This window comes from Salvelinus alpinus, chromosome 34, assembly GCF_045679555.1.
Source record: "Salvelinus alpinus chromosome 34, SLU_Salpinus.1, whole genome shotgun sequence".
Classification (NCBI taxonomy): Eukaryota; Metazoa; Chordata; class Actinopteri; order Salmoniformes; family Salmonidae; genus Salvelinus; species Salvelinus alpinus.
In genome coordinates, this window is record NC_092119.1 from 8,505,609 (window position 1) to 8,526,012 (window position 20,404).

The window sequence follows — 20,404 nt, forward strand, 5'->3', positions numbered from 1 at the left end:
AAACAGGGGACTGGTAACAGTAGGCGCTGCACAACAGGCTCCTAAATAGTACCTCTCACACCTGTAGACTGAGCTGTTTGCCCCGTTCAAGGTTTCTTCCGTAGCACCATCATTTTTGGGGGGGGTGAAGACAAAGTGCAGAAACCAAACCTGAACCGATATACAGAATGTCTCTGTGAGAGAAATCAAGACACCATGAAGAACAACAACAAGATGGAGAGTTTCAACGAACGTCCTGAAGACATGGACCATGTCCTTCCGCTGAACTGAAGTCACGGCCTGCTTGGTAATGCTATGCAGTTTCATCAGCAGTTTGTCAAGTACAGAGCTCAAGTGCCTCACTCAATCTCCCGGGGGGCCATGACACCCACTCTTGACGACAGAGGCAACAGTAAGCTCTGAATGCTAACTGAAGCATTTGTGATTAGGGGCGTCTGAGGGCGTTCTCCAGGAGAACTAGTGCCTACTCTCCTTATTACAAGAAATCCTGAAGGCTGTTTTAGAGAATTAGATAAAAAGAGGTTACTGTACTGTTAAATTAAGCCAATTACAAATGGCAGCGTGAGAGGACAGAAGTATATGGGAGCAGCAGGGTGAACATTATTTTTTTTGAAAGAAGTACTATCTGAAAGAAACGCATAACATCTGTGGACACACAGTTAGCCACTGGAACGAAAAGTGCCTGACAAAAAAAACAACCAACCAACCTTGCAAGGAGATAAATCACAATCAATGCAGAAGGACTACTGGGAATAAGCAGTATCAGTCACTTTGACACAAACAATACATTGGGAGCCTTTCTGATGTTAGCAAAGGCCTTCTATTTAAATGACATGTCATACGATTGTACATTTATGCAAAATCTTCCATTGTAACGGGTTACCACGTTACAATAACGTCTCAGCATTTTACATGTATATATAATATATAACATGGCCAGTATCTAAATGTCATTACTCTATAAAATACAGGACGGTACCTTTCTTATTGGTAGAATGGCAGTGATGTTTCCTGCTCAGACATAATAAAGACAAGGTCACCTCACGCTGAGTCAGAAAAGGTCATTTCCCTTTCTTTTTTCCCTATCTCAAATAAGCAAGACTTTGACGCACAATTCAATGGCAAGACATGCATGGTGAGATACACAGACGAATAAGTTATATCCCTTCTTGACATGTCTCTCTCTGTCTTCTAAATGCGTAGGCAGCGCCGGCAAAGAAAACAATGTTCGAAGTGTTTCTGCAACGTAGTCGACCAAGTATAACGGAACCTCTTATAATGCCAGACACTCTGAAACCAGACCAACAAGACAGTGTTCTCCTTGCCAACAGACGACAAGAGTCTTCTCTGAGGGAAAAACGTCAAAAAAAGGTGGGAAAATATGTTGTTCGATGGCAGCTTTGGTGTAACTTCTTGAAATACTTGTTATAACAGTTACTAGGGGTTGCTTTAAACATGTCACGCATTAAGTAATCCTATTTTTATCACATTCAGCTCATGGTGGATTGTCTAGTGCTTTTAAATTAACATAGTTACTCATGAAAAAGTTTAAAAAATATATATATATATATATATTTCTGCGATTGACTTACTGTACATTCAGGTATCACCAAACCATGGCTGGGCATTTCAACCTGATTAAATATGCCATTGTATACTGCGCAATTCTCGTGAGGTTTTTAAGTGACGAGGCCAGCAACTCCAAACGTGAGTACTATCTCTATCTTTTGGTTCTTGTTCCTATTGATTATTTCATTATGTGTGCATGATTCAATTAAACACAGATGTATTTTGTATTTTGCACATACTCTATTCGTGTCAACTTTACCACCAAAGGACATAAAAAAAAAAATTATATAATACTATGGATTATATAATTGAGAAGTTGGTCATTAGAGAACAGTCTAATTCCTCTATCCAGGCAGGAAGGAAGTTCTCTAGTGACCAACTTCTACATGGCAGTCTCCCTCCCAGTAGGTATTTACTAGTGCGATGTATCTCGGGGAGATTGTCAGGGGGGGAAATGCAGCTATTAAATAGGGCATATTAAACATTCATCTTTTTTTTTAAATATATTTTTTTAACATCTATTTGAAGAAAATGGAAAACCCACATGATAGTTGATATGAGAAGGGTATCAGATCTGCTCATTCTAAAGCCTTATTGTCTGAGGGGCTATTTCCTGGATCACATCAGTCTGTGTTGGGTTCAGTATCTACTTCCCCTTCCCACGGAATGTCATGATGTCGATACAAGTCACTCCCGGGTAACGGAGAGAGGTTACTAATTATCTCCTGCTCAGCCACATTAGGTGCCATTCAAAAGGTATATACAACTTTCCTTCGCTGCTTTAAAGGAGATATACGTAGTAACAGAGGAGAATGTCACTGTTCCTTTCTTCCTGGCCAAATGACTACAGGGACCACAACACTGTAGCTTTATTATTTTCATTATAATATTGCCTCGTTCTCTAACAATTTGTAAATAAATAGAAACGGCTCTCTATATTATGTTTCCATATTATATATCATGGTTGGTTTCCTTACAAGTCTTATGTTTGACTCTTCCAGGAGCATCGTTTGACAATGGGGGATTACTCTTTTCCTCTTTTCAAGAAAGCCTTCAGATGGTGGACACAGCGTTATGTCACACCAGGACAGAGTAATGAACCTAATGGCAGTGTGTGTATGGTTCATGTGAGAGTGTTCCTAGATACATTACTTTTACATTTGTTTTAAGAGCGGGGGGGAGCGGGGTCCACTTTTTCACTACTTATCTGCCAATTCCTCTGAATCACAGGCGAGGCACACTCCGGTCCCCAATGCAGCTGTTTTCATTTCTCCGGCAAGCAGAGCCTGAGACCCAAGAGATTTCCAGAGCTGCAGAGGTGTTTGACACAACTTTATTTATTCTGAAGGACAGAGCCAGCCGGAGACATAAAAGGGCTCTTGTTGCATCAGGTAGGTCTATGGTCATATTTCACTTCAACCGTTATCACACTATATATGAGTCATGTAGGCTATGCTGTACGCTTCCAATGACAGCACAAAGGTCATGTCTACTCTGTGGTATAGTCAAATAACTTCCTGAGATCTGTGTGGTTCTAACTTGAGCCAGATACTGGTACGACATAGACGAGATGCATGCAGGATGCACACTTCACTTAGAGTTAAACGTCAAAGATAAGCCTTTCGCATATACAGTGTCAGCAATATTATTGAATTGCAAAATGGCTGCCCCGACCAGCCTAATGAGACGATCTGTTGCAGACTATTTGCTTTAGTTAACTCAGTGCTGTCACTTCTCAAGAGCTCCTTTCATTGGAGGACTTGGCGCTGATTGCAGACCTGTCAGGTTGTCCTCCACCCGTTCTCCCAGCCTTCTGTCACAACGATTGCCTCGCCAACAAGTACCGTTCCATATCTGGAGTCTGCAATAATAGGTGTCTGGTATATCTTTTTCACTAAATCTGAACATCCACAATACATTTTGTTTATACTTATATTTTACATTTCTCAAAATAGGTTAGAATGTACATTTTTTTTCTTCATAGATTCAAAAGATTACTGTAGGATTTTATGTTTTTTAAGTAACTAGAAATTGAATAATCCCCCCCACATACACATAGCTGTTTTCTGTTGATTTCCACACAATTCCTCTAAAAACTCCCACCATGCACTATAATTAACTTATTCTCTATGAGATGTTGCAATCGGAGATGGCATACACACCTGTTTTGTATTGTGGGATATTTTGACAGATTTAAACATATTTTTTCAGGCACAAGCCTTTCTGGGGCACAGCCAACAGTGCCTTGGCCAGATGGCTTCCGGCAGAATATGAAGACGGAGAAAGACAACCAAAGGGCTGGAACCATGGGCAACTATATAATGGCTTCCAACTTCCCCCGGTAATCTCTAAATTGTGAGACTGCAGGTGCAACACGTTTTCATAAGAAAGCTATTTGAAAAGGAGTCTACTTAGGTTTTTCCAGTGTTATCTGCTTTCTATTAAAAACGTGTGCAGAATATCCATTGCATTTAAATAACTACAAAATTAGGTTAGTAAATTGTATGGACAGCACATATGCTGCATGCATTCATTAGGCAGGTACCAGAGATATGAACTATTTCTGGTTCTAGAAAATATTTTTTTTTTTTATCATACTGAGAACGTGTTAATATGGGGGGGGTTTTGCCAAAAGGAATATAATCCGATTTGCATTCATATTTACATTTCAGATATTTTCAGCTGTCGTATTTCATGTTATCACCACACACTGACTGGATTTTTAAAATGGAGAAAAACATCATTAAATATACAATACATTACATAGCTACACAGCCTGCAGTTTGCACAGTGTTTAACCCACTAAATGGAACCCTAAAATGTATTTGTCTGTATTGCAACATATTTTTTACTGTGATTCTGAAGCTACTGTAAATTCCGAATTTTTCCTCCGAGGTTGTGAAGTTGGTAAAACACCCTTTGTAATCCTCAAACACTCCTTGAAACTAATTGAAATCGTCAGTGAAATGTAACTAAATGTAATCTAAAATGTCATCTACGTAATCCCCAAAAGTAACTATTTATCATGAGAGGGTCATAAACAATAACTAGTAATGCTACATACTCCAAGAAAGATTCAAATCTCACCTTTCTGATAAAAATAAATAGTTGTAAATTGTTGAGGTATGGTCACTTGAGGACACAAGCTCAAGTAAATACAACTATGATAAAATAAAAAATATTTGATATATATTTCTTATTCAACAAAACTATATGAATAATGTTTGAAATTACTGATATGCTTTCTAAATACAGCATAATCAAATGATAAAATTACTAACTACATGATTTCACCTTCCTTATACCTGTAAAATACATATTTGTGCATATTTTCTAAGTGTCTCTCTCGATCAAAACATCTGCCCCACCGCTGTGAACATCACAGAGCTCCAGCTTGGCTTCCTGAACTCAATAGGAACCGGCCGATCTTCTTATATTAATCGTCCGTCTATGACAAACAGAAAGTGTATTTTTGTTTAAAATCTACAAATTATTTTAGATTACTGGCTATAAAGCGATCTCTGAATGTTCTAGAGCGACGAAACCACTTCCTCCCGCTGTGCTATGATGTAAGGAAACCCCTCCTCTTTCTATTCTGGTTAGGGCCAGTTTGCTCTGTTCTGTGAAGGGAGTAGTACAGAGCGTTGTACGAGATCTTCATTTTCTTGGCAATTTCTCACATGGAATAGCCTTCATTTCTCAGAACAAGAATAGACTGACGAGTTTCAGAAGAAAGTGCTTTGTTTATGGCCATTTTGAGCCTGTAATCGAACCCACAAATTCTGATGCTCCAGATACTCATCTAGTCTAAAGAAGGACCGTTTTATTGCTTCTTTAATTAGCACAACAGTTTTCAGCTGTGCTAACATAATTGCAAAAGGGTTTTCTAATGATCAATTAGCCTTTTAAAATTATAAACCTGGATTAGCTAACACAACGTGCCATTGGAACACAGGAGTGATGGTTGCTGATAACGGGCCTCTGTACGCCTATGTTGATATTCCATTTAAAAAAAATGCCGTTTCGACCTACAATAGTCATTTACAACATTAACAATGTCTACACTGTATTTCTGATCAATTTGATGTTATTTTAATGGACAAAAAAAAAGTGATTTTCTTTCAAAAACAAGGACATTTGTAAGTGACCCCAAACTTTTGAACGGTAGTGTACACAGCGAGAAGTTGCTTACCATGACCACGGCCCCGGGTAGGGTACAGCCGTAGAGTACTCCCGGTACTCCCATCTAACTTTAACATCCTAAGCAAACTACTGGCACTTTTTGGATGTTTTAATTAATGTTTTCAGCAGCGTCATTACTAACATACCTGGTTGTCACAACAGCAAAAAAAAATGTTGTACCTTTATTTAACTAGGCAAGTCAGTTTAGAACATTTTTTTTATTTACGATGACGGCCTACCCCGGGCAAACCCTAACCCGGACGATGCTGGGCCAATTGTGCACCACCCTACAGTATGGGACTCCCAATCACGGCCGGTTGTGATACATCCTGGAATCGAACCAGGGTCTGTAGTGATCCCTCTAGCACTGAGATGCAGTGCCTTAGACTGCTGCCCCACTCGGTAGCGCAAATTATTTGCATGATACGTCTTCTGCCACTCTGTTGTTTTACCCGACCTGCTCACACTGACAGTAGAGCTAATAGAGCTGTCACTGTTTGTTTACCCCTAGCTTTTTTTGCCTGTTAGCTGACGTTAGCTGGCTGGCTAGCGAGAGAAGTTAATCTCTATTGAATTAGCTAGTCTTAGATATGTCGCGTAACTACTTCCAGTGTTTGCCTGCCCTTGAAGGGTCTAGGTATTTAGAAAAGTTGATTCTTGTTGCGTCTTCCCTTCCTGTGGTGGTCGTCATGACAGCCAGTTTCATCATAGCACTTGATGTTTTTGTGACTGCACATGAAGACACTTTGAAAGTTCTTGACATTTTCTATATTGACTGACCTTCATATCTTAAAGTAATGATGGACTGTCGTTTCTCTTTGCTTATAAGAGCTGTTGTTGTCATAATATGGACTTGGTATTTTACCAAATAGGGCTATCTTCTGTATACCATCCCTACCTTGTCACAACACAACTGATTGGCTGAAACACATTAAGAAGGAAAGAAATTCCACAAATTAACTTTTAAGAAGGCACACCTGTTAATTGAAATGCATTCCAGGTGACTACCTCATGAAGCTGGTTGAGAGAATGCAAAGAGCGTTCAAAGCCGTCATCAAGGCAAAGGGTGGCTACTTTGAAGAATCTCGAATTTACAATATATTTTGATTTCTTTAACACTGTCTGGGTTACTGCATGATTCCATATGTGTTATTTCATAGTTCTGATGTCTTAACTATTATTCTACAGTGTATAAAATAGTAAAAATAAAGAAAAATCGTGTAATGAGGAGGTGTGTCTAAACTTTTGACTGGTACTGTATGTCCTTTCAACTAGCCGGAGACCAGCTGGGGAGACCACCCTACCAAATGGCCCAAAGTAGCTTATGGTAATACAGCACCTAGTTGGTGGTTTGCATTAATATCCAAATGCCGAAGAATATTATAGCTGTCATTTGGTTGGATACAGCTCACTAGTCCTTACTACAAGCTAACTAGCTAGATTTGTGCAATACACATAGCTATTTAGATACAAACAGGTGTTAACGACATACCAGCGATGAAGGGCTTCGAACACTCATAGATTTATCAAATAACCAGAGCCAGACAGCTTTCCATCATCATCATAGTGGCGTAAATAGCCTGAAACCATGATGTTCTTCTCACCTGGTCCTTGGGCAGTTGGTGAAAATGAATGTGCTGGTCTTTTCTCCTACTATTGTTCAAACAAACAGCAGGTTTGAGATAGTTTTAGAACGTTCGTTAGAATCGTCACTTTGACTGATAATCGTGATCGTACATTCCATTCGACAGTCTATCTGTTCATGCTAAACATTTTTACGTTCAGAATGAAAGTGTTTTTAGGTAGTTGATTTCGACAACATGGAAGTACGTTAAACCTATCAAGCATATCCCAAATGTTCATAGAATGATAAAAAAAAAAGATTAAAAAAATCTGCCGTTATCGGGTAATGAGTAAAGTTGTCAATTTAACACAGGAGTAATGGGAGTACTGAGTCTGTACTGTACTCGGGGGGGCATTGGCATGTTAAGCCCTGCCTCGCCGTGTGTATCTATTGCAGGCATGTTGCCGCGTTCACGTGCTAGTCGGAACTAGGAAGCTGTGACATTTTTCACGTGCTAACTGGTTGTAAGGTATACAAGTTAGCAAGTCAAACGTTTCTGAGAGTCCTACTTTCGACTAGCTTTGTGAACGCGGCATGTGCTTTGTCAGTGTCGTAGTGTTCAGCCAGAAGTTGTTGGATAGTCTGAAGAGATAATTAAATGGTAGGAGGGACATCCCACCTTCAAGTGGTGTCAGATTTCACATCCTACATACCACAGGTGGAAAATATACACTGCTGTGTCTGTGAGAACCAGGGCTATCGCTCAATGCAAGCCATTTCAATCTATGGTTTCCACAGATCGATTTAATAGCAAATATGCCAGGTTGAAACCTGTACCAGAACCATGCAGGTCCTCTAAACAGGGGACTTTACATCTAAGAGGTTATTTAAAGGTCATCTTTGTTGAGAGATGGACATGTGCTACAGTCATGCTTGCAGTGTACTTGTGTTTGTGAACAGTGAAGCTGTCGATTTCTTCATTATCCTTTATGAGGACGAGTTTAGAACCATCAAACACAGATGCTCCAAAAATATCAACATTTATCATCTAACCATACTGTGTCATCTTCCCCCACTGCATTACCAGGTACATGAAGTCAGCAAGAAAATACTGCAGAGCTCCAGCAAACCCATGTTGCTAGATGCTGTTTATTGTCAGATGCTAGTGGACTGGGGCCAGTACATCGACCATGACATATCCTTCACTCCTCAAAGCACAAGCAGAGCTGCTTTCTTGGGAGGACTGGACTGTTTAAAGACGTGTGAAAACATAAACCCCTGTTTCCCTATTGAGGTAACCACTCGTAATCACCCTAATGAATACGCTTTCACATCAGTTGTCTGTCTGCTTCCCAACTCCTACCAATCCCTTTTAGGAAGACAACAGTGTTGTACGGTATAGCTTTTTGGAAAACACTTATATAACATGATAAACTGAGCATTTTTGGGGCTGAAACTAAGTTGTGTTCTTTCTCTCGCAGACATTCCCTGATGACAAACTGTCTGGGAACAGAAGCTGTGTGCCTTTCTTTCGTTCGTCGCCAGCCTGCTTCTCCGGTAATGCACAGGCTGCGACGGCGGACATCAAACACGCGCTACAGCGTCAACAAATGAACTCAATCACGTCTTTCCTGGATGCATCCACTGTATACGGCCACACCCCATATTTACAGAGTGCCCTTCGAGACCTCTCAAACTCTGAGGGTCGGCTGGCTGTCAACAGCAGATTCACTGACCGTAGCGGCAGACCCTACCTGCCTTTTGTCCCCAACACCCCGTCTCCATGCTTCCAAGATCCAGGGGATCCTCAGGGGGAAAGGGTGGATTGTTTCCTGGCTGGGGACAGCAGGGTGAATGAGGTTCTGACTCTGGTGGCTCTACACACGTTGTGGATGAGGGAACACAATAGAATCGCAGAGGCCTTGAATAGCCTCAACCCACACTGGAGCTCAGAGGTTATTTACCAAGAGGCCCGCAAGATCATCGGAGCTCTGCACCAGGCAAGTCCTACTGTACATGATGGAACATCATGATAATATTGTATGAATTGTATTAAAATACATAGTCGTGTAGGTTTTTCACTTTGGGGGAGCCTTGCTTTGTTGTGGGATGACCCAGCACCCCTAGTTCCTGGCGCCTGATGTATGGTGTTACTTATTGTAGTGAGATTATCAGAGTGTTATTAGCATTATCCAGGTAAGAAGTTGTTCCTTTTAGGTCAGAGGTCAATCTCTTAATTCAGAGTTCTGATCTGTATCAGAAATGGGGTTTTGAATTTAAAGTGCACAAATAACTTCTTAAAAATGGCCATTGGTCTTACATTAGTCAATACAAAATAGATGTAATCAATTATACTGAACAAAAATATAAACGCAACATGTAAAGTGTTGGTCGCATGTTTCATGAGCTGAAATAAAAGATCCCCACATTTTTCCATATGCACAAAAAGCTTATTTATGTTAATGAACATCCCTGTTGATGAGCATTTCTCCTTTGCCAAGATAATCCATCCACCTGACAGGTGTGGCATATCAAGAAGCTGATTAAACAGCATGATCATTACACAGGTGCACCTTGTGCTGGGGGACAATAAAAGGCCACTCTAAAATGTGCAGTTTTGTCACACAACACAATGCCACAGATGTATCATGTTTTGAGGGAGCATGCAATTTGCATGCTGACTACAGGATTGTCCAACAGAGCTGTTGATGTTGATTTTTCTACCATAAGCCACCTCCAACATTGTTTTAGAGAATTTGGCAGAACGTCCAACTGGCCTCACAACCACAGACCAGGTCCTCCACATCCGGCTTCTTCACCTGCAGGATCGACTGAGGAGCAGATCTGTCTGTCATAAAGCCCTTTTGAGGGGAAAAACTCCTTTTGATTGGCTGGGCTAGCTCCCCAGTGGGTGGTGGGCCTGGCTCCCCAGTGGGTGGGCTCCCCAGTGGGTGGGACTATGCCCTCCCAGGCCCACTCATGGCTGTGCCCCTGCCCAGTAATGTTACATCCATAGATTAGGGCGTAATGAAGTTATTTAAATTGACTGATTTCCTTAAATTAACTGTAAACTGTAAAATCGTTGATATTGTTGCGTTCAGTTCTTATCTTTTCTGGTCGAAAGTCAGTTTTGAAAGTCAAAAGGGGATCAACCTGCTTGCTTAGTCCATCTGACATAGAATAAGGTGAACTGAATCGCCTGCATGTACTTCTGTCATTTCAAAATGTGATAGAAAATGGCCCAAATGGCAATCCCAGAGTGGATATAAGGATAACACTATAACTCTCATGGTGTTCGTTTTACTGCTTAGGAATCCCTCCGACCACAGGGACAGGGAATTATCTAGATTAAAGGCCAGGTAGACTACTAAATACGTTTCCCCTATCTCAGCTGGATAAAAGCGGCATTACATTGGTCAAAGAAGAATCTGTAAGGCTAAGCGCAACCCAGGTCTCCTTACATTGAAATGACAGGGAGAGAACATATGATGTCTTGTCAGAGAGAAGCTAAACACCAACCAGAATACAGTTGTTTCAACAAAGTCTCCGAAAGGGTTGATTTTCTATAAGATGATCAAATGGTCTGTCTTGTCAAATGTGAAGAGAGCAAGGCCTCATATACTGGACATGCTGCAATGTCTATGTGTGTGATACAGTGCCCTGTACATACTGCAGTGTCTCTGTGTGTGATACAGTGCCCTGTATCTGCTGCATTATCTCTGTGTGTGATACAGTGCCCTGTATCTGCTGCAATGTCTCTGTGTGTTATACAGTGCCCTGTATCTGCTGCAATGTCTCTGTGTGTTATACAGTGCCCTGTATCTGCTGCATTATCTCTGTGTGTGATACAGTGCCCTGTACATACTGCATTATCTCTGTGTGTGATACAGTGCCCTGTACATACTGCAGTGTCTCTGTGTGTTATATAGTGCCCTGTATCTGCTGCAATGTCTCTGTGTGTTATACAGTGCCCTGTATCTGCTGCATTATCTCTGTGTGTTATACAGTGCTCTGTACATACTGCATTATCTCTGTGTGTGATACAGTGCCCTGTACATACTGCATTATCTCTGTGTGTGATACAGTGCCCTGTACATACTGCAGTGTCTCTGTGTGTTATATAGTGCCCTGTATCTGCTGCAATGTCTCTGTGTGTGATACAGTGTCCTGTACATACTGCATTATCTCTGTGTGTTATACAGTGCCCTGTATCTGCTGCATTATCTCTGTGTGTGATACAGTGCCCTGTATCTGCTGCATTATCTCTGTGTGTGATACAGTGCCCTGTATCTGCTGCATTATCTCTGTGTGTGATACAGTGCCCTGTACATACTGCAGTGTCTCTGTGTGTGATACAGTGCCCTGTATCTGCTGCAATGTCTCTGTGTGTGATATAGTGCCCTGTATCTGCTGCATTATCTATGTGTGTGATACAGTGCCCTGTATCTGCTGCAATGTCTCTGTGTGTGATACAGTGCCCTGTACATACTGCAATGTCTCTGTGTGTGATACAGTGCCCTGTACATACTGCAATGTCTCTGTGTGATATATAGTGCCCTGTACATACTGCAGTGTCTCTGTGTGTGATACAGTGCCCTGTATCTGCTGCAATGTCTCTGTGTGTTATATAGTGCACTGTATCTGCTGCATTATCTATGTGTGTGATACAGTGCCCTGTATCTGCTGCAATGTCTCTGTGTGATACAGTGCCCTGTACATACTGCATTATCTCTGTGTGTGATACAGTGCCCTGTATCTGCTGCATTATCTATGTGTGTGATACAGTGCCCTGTATCTGCTGCAATGTCTCTGTGTGTTATATAGTGCCCTGTACATACTGCAGTGTCTCTGTGTGATACAGTGTCCTGTACATACTGCATTATCTCTGTGTGATACAGTGTCCTGTATCTGCTGCAATGTCTCTGTGTGTTATATAGTGCCCTGTATCTGCTGCAATGTCTCTGTGTGATACAGTGCCCTGTACATACTGCAGTGTCTCTGTGTGATACAGTGCCCTGTATCTGCTGCAATGTCTCTCTGTGTGATACAGTGCCCTGTACATACTGCAGTGTCTCTGTGTGTGATACAGTGCCCTGTACATACTGCAGTGTCTCTGTGTGTGATACAGTGCCCTGTATCTGCTGCAATGTCTCTGTGTGATACAGTGCCCTGTACATACTGCAGTGTCTCTGTGTGATACAGTGCCCTGTATCTGCTGCAATGTCTCTCTGTGTGATACAGTGCCCTGTACATACTGCAGTGTCTCTGTGTGTGATACAGTGCCCTGTATCTGCTGCAATGTCTCTGTGTGATACAGTGCCCTGTATCTGCTGCAATGTCTCTGTGTGTTATATAGTGCCCTGTACATACTGCAGTGTCTCTGTGTGATACAGTGCCCTGTACATACTGCAGTGTCTCTGTGTGATACAGTGCCCTGTACATACTGCAGTGTCTCTGTGTGATACAGTGCCCTGTACATACTGCAGTGTCTCTGTGTGATACAGTGCCCTGTACATACTGCAGTGTCTCTGTGTGTTATACAGTGCTCTGTACATACTGCATTCTCTGTGTGTTATACAGTGTTCTGTACATACTGCATTCTCTGTGTGATACAGTTCCCTGTATATACTGCAGTGTCTCTGTGTGTTATACAGTGCTCTGTACATACTGCATTCTCTGTGTGTTATACAGTGTCCTGTACATACTGCAGTGTCTCTGTGTGTTATACAGTGTCCTGTACATGTTGCAGTGTCTCTGTGTATGATATAGTGCAGTGTCTCTGTGTGTGATACAGTGTCCTCTGTAATTATTTGGACGGTGAAGCATTTTTTCTTCTCATGGCTCTATACTCCAAAAATATGGATTTGAAATAAACCAATGACTATGATTTTAAAGTGCAGATTGAGGGTATTTTCATCCATATCAGGTGAACTGTTGTGAAATTATAGAACTTTTTATACACAGTCCCCCCATTTTAGGGGAGAAAAAGTTTTGGTACAAATTCATTTATCTGTATTCAAGTAATAAAAGGGAAGTATTTGGTCCCATATTCACAACACGCATAGACTACATCAAGCTTGTGAATCTACACGTGTTGGATGCATTTACTCTGTGTTTTAGTTGTGTTTCAGATGATTTTCTGCCCAATAGAAATGAATGGTAAATAATGTATTTTTTTTCTTCATTTTGGAGTCACTTTCAATGTAAATGAACACTTCTACATAAATGTGGATGCTACCAGGATTACAGATAATGCTGAATGAATTGTGAATAATGATGAGGGAGAAAGTTACAGACACAGAAATGTCATACCCCCACATAAATGCAAACCTCCCTTGTTATTGTAATGGTGAGAGGTTAGCATGTCTTGGGGGTATGATATAAAATGCTAACTTCCCCTGTTATTGTAATGGTGAGAGGTTAGCATGTCTTGTGGGTATGATATAAAATGCTAACCTCCCCTGTTATTGTAATGGTGAGACGTTAGCATGTCTTGTGGGTATGATATAAAATGCTAACCTCCCCTGTTATTGTAATGGTGAGACGTTAGCATGTCTTGGGGGCATGATATATGTGCATCTGTAACTTTCTCACTCATCATTATTCAGGATTCATTCATGATGATCCATAATCATGGTAGCATCCACATTAATGTAGGCATGTTAAGAAACGTATTATATTCTTATTTACAATAAAAGTGACTCCAAAATGACACAATACATTATTTATATTGAGGCCAAATTACATTTTATGAGGTTAACCACACGGGAAACAAATAAACAATATCTTCAAGCTCGCATAAGATATCCCAAAATACCATCTCAGTAGAATATATTCAGATGAATGTATACAGCCTGTCCTAGATAATCTTGCAAATTTTCTGCAAGGATATCTGGTGGCAGTGCATTCATTTGAACCCTGAGGGTAACCTGTCCTGTTCCAACTTGGACTACAGGAAATATATATATATTTTAATGGAATGGACATAGAAACTTGTAGATTGCAAAATGTATTCTTAAAAAAAAAAATTAACTAAAGGTCTCCTTTTGCTTTGTTCTGTATTTGCCCCCAGATTATAACCACCAGGGATTATGTTCCCAAAATCATTGGAAAAAAGGCTTTTGATCTTTACATTGGTCCCTATGGGGGCTATGATCCAACTACAGAGCCCTCAGCCTCCAATGTGTTCTCTACTGCTGCATTCCGATTCGGCCATGCCACTATTCCCTCAGTTCTCCGGAGACTCAACCAGAGCTTCCAGGAACATGAACGCTTCTCCTCTTTGAGTCTGCATAAGACTTTCTTCAGTCCCTGGCGACTCGTCAAAGAGGGTTGGTATTCTCATATGCTGCTTACATATTTTGGGGTGGCAGGTAGCCTAGCGGTTAGAGCTGTAGGGCCAATAACCGAAAGGTTGCTGGATTGAATCCCCGAGCTGACAAGGTAAAAATCTGTCGTTCTGCCCCTGAACAAGGCAGTTAACCCACTGTTCCCCGGTAGTCTGTCATTGTAAATAAGAATTTGTTCTGAACTGACTTGCCTAGTTAAATAAAGGTTAAATTTAATAAATAAATAAATGACTATTGGAACTAATAGGGTGGACTGTTGCATACTTAAAAGGGCCAATCCTTAGATTAAACAATAAGAAAGGGTGTCCCCACCTCTGTTTTGGTAAAGGCTATCACAGGAGTCTCATTTCAGGCTATACAGCATGATGTTTTTGTGCAGTACATACCCAGACTGGCGACCTCTACTTAATGTAACCTCTGACGTCTATAACTACATGTACCTTACTACAGTTGCCATGGGGACTCCCTTTTTAAACTTGTAGTACTTTTAGCACTGTTCATAGGATATTGTTAATCTGACAGAGACTTGGAACTGTTATTTGGAATTTTAAATAGGAATAATCATGTGAGCTGCTCCAGAATACATTACTGAACATCCAAAGTGATGCATAACTATACCAGCCAAAGCCAGTTCTCAGTGGTTACTAGCAAGACTGAATGATTTAGCCCCACAGATATGCATTTTATTGCAATGAAAGGGATCATATTCACACAACTAGCTCTGCTGGAGACATGTGAAACTTACATAACTACCCTAGAACTAATTTGACTGGAAGTATTTGCGGAGAATAATGTGTTTATAGTGGAAAGTGTATTGTGAAATGTTGTCATCTTTTTACCTTCACGAAAGGTGGACTAGAGCCAGTCCTCCGAGGTCTGTTGGGGACGCCGGCCACTGCAGTGACCCCAGAAAACCTACTGACAGAGGAGCTGACAGAGAGACTGGTTGTGCTTACTGTCCCAGGGGGTTTGGACTTGGCCGCACTCAACCTGCAGAGGGGACGTGATCATGGACTTCCAGGTCAGTGTTACCCATAAACAGGAGTCAATAATTAGGACAATTTAAACTAATCTCATTGAAATCCAACCAAAATTCAAAAAGGTATTAATCGCTCTGCACAACTCCACTGTGAAGATCTGTTTTGAATCCTCTAGTAAGCAGGCATAATGTAATTGCACCATAATTACGTCCCAGGTTACAATGACTGGAGGACGTTCTGTGGCCTTGACAGAATAGCGACTCAAGACGACTTCAGAGAAGTTGTAAAGGATGCAAGTGTTGTTGGGAAGATCATGGACCTGTTTAGACATCCTGACAACATTGACGTGTGGCTAGGAGGACTGGTAGAGGAACCTCTGTCTGGCTCCAGGACTGGTCCACTCTTTTCATGTCTCATTGGAAAACAGATAAAGATGATTCGAGATGGGGACAGGTGAGTTTTTGGAAACACGTGAACAGATGCTACGTAGAAAACATATAACATATACCTTCCAAACCCCCCACTATAACCATGGAGGGGGTTTGGAAGGTAACTGGTAGTAGGTACACTGTTGTAGTATTTGCTGCTTGGACCCCTAAGTATATGCTATATTCTGAAGCCTTCTTTTGACTATATTGGACTGATTATTATTATCAATTACTGTATGTTTTTTTTTTTCAGGTTCTGGTGGGAGAGTGAGGGTGTGTTTACACAGGGTCAGAGGGTGGAACTTCTAAGGCACTCTCTATCTCGCGTGATCTGTGACAACAGTGAAGTGAAAGAGGCCCCCCTTGACCCCTTCAGGTTTGGGAAATACCCTGACGGTTTTCTCTTGTGTGACAATATACCATCGATGAACTTGGAGGCCTGGAGAGAGGAGCCTAGCCCAGGTATGATGTCAGTTACAACCGCAGTATTTGTGGTTTAGCGAGTCTGCCAGATCAGAGGCAGATGACAACGTGTTATATTGATAGGTGTGTCATATTCATAGGTGTGTGAATTGGACCATATTGCTGTCCTGCCCGAGCATTTGAAATGTAAAGAGTACTTTTGGGTGTCAGGGAAAATGTATGGAGTAAAAAATATAATTTTCTTTAGGAATGTAGTGAAGTAAAGTTAAAAGTTGTCAAAAATATAAATAGTAAAGTAAAGTACAGATACCCCAAAAAACTACGTAAGTAGTACTTCAAACAATTTTTTATTTAAAGGACAAATCCACCCAGAACCCCTCATTAATGTAGAGTGTTAAATAACATTAATATGTGAGACTAATATTTTTTGTGAACAAATGTTTAATTTTGGCGTTATAATAAGATTGGTAGCAACATGGAAAATCGTTGTGGAAATCTGTTGTAGCTCAAGTTGACTGCAAAATCCACAATGCAATGATCTCTTTATGGGCTGGCTGAATAGCTAGCTAGCTAGGTAGCTTTCTAGCAAACGTAGCTACACACAATAATACTGAAGACAATATCAGTATGTAAAGTAGCTAGTTAGCTGTAAAATCGGTCAAACAAACTGCACTATCAATTGAAGAGTCTACAATCTCACCAACCTGTAGATTGATGTGGGTCAAACATTAGCAATGGCAGATATACTTTTGAGGAGATGGAAAACGTCAATGGTACATCAATGGGCTGCATGGTTCATTCTGGGCGATTCTGGGACAAAGAGCGCTCTCCTTCAAGGAGTGAATGGGAGTCTATTGGGCGCTAGCTCAAAAACCCAACATTAGAAGTACAACATTACAAATCTTTTCCGAGATGTAAGATAATTAACTTGCTATCTGTAATATCGTATAGCTTTGGAACCGTGACATTACGTATTTTAGAGGAAAATAGTCAAGTTTCTCGACATATACACTGACTTTGAGAAGGGGTTGCGTGACGATTAGCTTAGCAACGTGTAACGCAGCATGACAACATGAACGCGATTGGTCGACAGTCGGCTGGGTGGGGCGTTGTACGTTCTTTCATTCATTTGATTCTTACCTCCTTTCTATCTGTCAACGGCACCTTGCAATACACCCTGGACTAAAGAGGCAGACAAATAGGAGAAATGTGCTTGACCCTCTGTAAAATTACACATTTTTCCAGGTAGGAATATCGCAACAATGTGATCAATGGCTCATTTGAGAGAAGACGTCCTCCCGAGTTTTGACGTCGGCCAGTATTGAAATCTGACACGTATGATAGACGTTTTAGAGATCTAAAAGTTGTGTTCCTATTAACTTCCAGTGTAGTGAGAGAGACGTCTCTCTCAGTATGACGTAGTACTGTGGTAAACGTCTCTCTCAGTATGACGTAGTACTGTGTTAAACGTCTCTCTCAGTATGACGTAGTACTGTGGTAAACGTCTCTCTCAGTATGACGTAGTACTGTGGTAAAGTCTCTCTCAGTATGACGTAGTACTGTGGTAAACGTCTCTCTCAGTATGACGTAGTACTGTGGTAAAGTCTCTCTCAGTATGACGTAGTACTGTGGTAAACGTCTCTCTCAGTATGACGTAGTACTGTGGTAAACGTCTCTCTCAGTATGACGTAGTACTGTGGTAAATGTCTCTCTCAGTATGACGTAGTACTGTGGTAAAGTCTCTCTCAGTATGACGTAGTACTGTGGTAAACGTCTCTCTCAGTATGACGTAGTACTGTGGTAAAGTCTCTCTCAGTATGACGTAGTACTGTGGTAAAGTCTCTCTCAGTATGACGTAGTACTGTGGTAAAGTCTCTCTCAGTATGACGTAGTACTGTGTTAAAGTCTCTCTCAGTATGACGTAGTACTGTGGTAAACGTCTCTCTCAGTATGACGTAGTACTGTGGTAAACGTCTCTCTCAGTATGACGTAGTACTGTGGTAAACGTCTCTCTCAGTATGACGTAGTACTGTGGTAAACGTCTCTCTCAGTATGACGTAGTACTGTGGTAAACGTCTCTCTCAGTATGACGTAGTACTGTGGTAAAGTCTCTCTCAGCATGACGTAGTACTGTGGTAAAGTTTACCACAGTACTACGTCATACCGGCTGGATATCTGCCTGCTTGAACACTAATAACTCAGATACACACGAAAACATGAAATGACCCAGGGAATCAATAGAACATCACTAAGAGATGCACACAAAAACAACAATATAACTTTCAAAATGGGTGACCCTTTCCTTTAATGAAGTACTTTACACCACTACGCTGCACCAGAATCACAGGATTGCAATCAGAAGCCAAGTTGAAGAGAAACGTAACACCTGTAGTTAGTGAGAGGAAATCAGTCTTCCATCCAATCAAAAAATATTGAATTCTGTGATGTAACCAAGGATACTACCAGTGAAAATCTAATCCACCCAGTATTATCTGTCTCTCCCTGTATTAACTTCTGTGTCATCTTGCCTTGGTTCTTAACTGCCCCCCCCCCCCACTGGTACTCTTAAAGCAACACCATTGTGGGGGGAAAAGTGTGAAAGCACGATGTCGCCTGCAGTCACTTTGTGAATTTTAAATAGGAATAATGTCTATGAGTGATTGCATAGCCTGAGGAAATACACATTGAATACACATTGTATTTCCCAATTTATTTTCAGACAACTTCAGCTAAGACGAGAAGCAAGAGATCCTCCATGAAAACATTGGCCTGTGTTTAATTTTTTCTCTATGTTTTCATGCTTTTTATCCTGTATATTTTAGCTACTGTTATCCCTGCAACGCCTTTTATCTTTGTGAATATCATTGTACTTCAGTTCAATGTATTTGGGATGAATAAAGTTAAAAGAGGTATACAAAGTCAGTGTATACTTATTAAAAAAAGACACCGCTGTAATTACTGTCAATCATGTTTCCTCTCTCTATGTAATTTCTGTTCTTGTTAGGGGAGAGTGTGGTAAATGGGGCCATCCTTGTTTCTAGGAAACCATACACCAAATGAATCATTTGACCAACTATTTAGGAAGACGTAATAATTTCATGGAGTCTGTGAAGTAAGAATGCACATGGAAAAGTGGTAAGCAAGTTAGGTCAACATAAAACAAAAGGTTTTCAACCAGGTCAAATGAATGTATTGTGTTAGAGGTTTCATGATGCTTGTATCTAAACCAAAGTAGATCGTTTTAAGATTGTTCTATACATCAGTTGTGGTCTCTATCAACTTAAATATGAGGTCCTAAACCTATTATGAAAGTGCATCCTTCTAGCTGAATGGGCTAATATAGTCAAAATGTTTGCCTTGGGGTAAGTTGAGCCATGGCAAGTTGAGCAAATTCAAGTGTTTTTTTTCTCCCCGGCGTAATGCAAGCATTACCACTGGGATATGAGGTAACAGCAGGGCCTGGCCTGTGTTAAGTGTTTTAAAAAGTACAAAGTGTTTGTTAGGTGTTAAGCCTGTGTTTAAAAATGCTTAAAATGCTTAAAAGACAAAAAGGCGATTGTAATTGTGTTTGGGAAATAAAGAGAGATGTGATTTTAAAAAGGTAGTGGTAATATTTAATTCAGTACATTTGTAAGCGGCTTAACTTACCCTGTTCCGCGCTTCAACTTACCCCATACCCCGGGTAAGTTGGGCCAAGAGACTAGAGAGAGAGAGAGAGAGAGAGAGACAAAAGACACCAGAGAGAGAGAGACCAGAGAGCGAGAGAGAGAGACCAGAGAGAGAGACTCATACCACTGGATCACGTTCAGGGGCGTCATGCACACCAAAAATCTGAGGGGAATGGGGAGTCTTATTCAGTAACTGTTTGCTTTTCTAAAGTCTACCAACATTGCCAGCAGGTAAAATAGT

The 20,404-nt window shown here is 40.9% G+C and overlaps 1 protein-coding gene across 1 annotated transcript; it reads left to right on the forward strand.

Annotated features, from left to right (window-relative positions):
- Positions 1-1,004: 1,004 nt before the first annotated feature.
- On the forward strand, positions 1,005-20,095 carry tpo (thyroid peroxidase). The gene is made up of 13 exons (XM_071382709.1): positions 1,005-1,371; positions 1,604-1,707; positions 2,571-2,661; positions 2,800-2,960; positions 3,310-3,442; positions 3,781-3,910; positions 8,403-8,609; positions 8,797-9,315; positions 14,388-14,646; positions 15,515-15,685; positions 15,860-16,097; positions 16,326-16,534; positions 19,215-20,095. Exons 2-13 carry the CDS (start codon positions 1,617-1,619, stop codon positions 19,226-19,228), a joined length of 2,223 nt encoding a protein of 740 aa, XP_071238810.1. The 5' UTR covers positions 1,005-1,371; positions 1,604-1,616; the 3' UTR covers positions 19,229-20,095.
- The last annotated feature ends 309 nt before the right edge of the window (positions 20,096-20,404 follow it).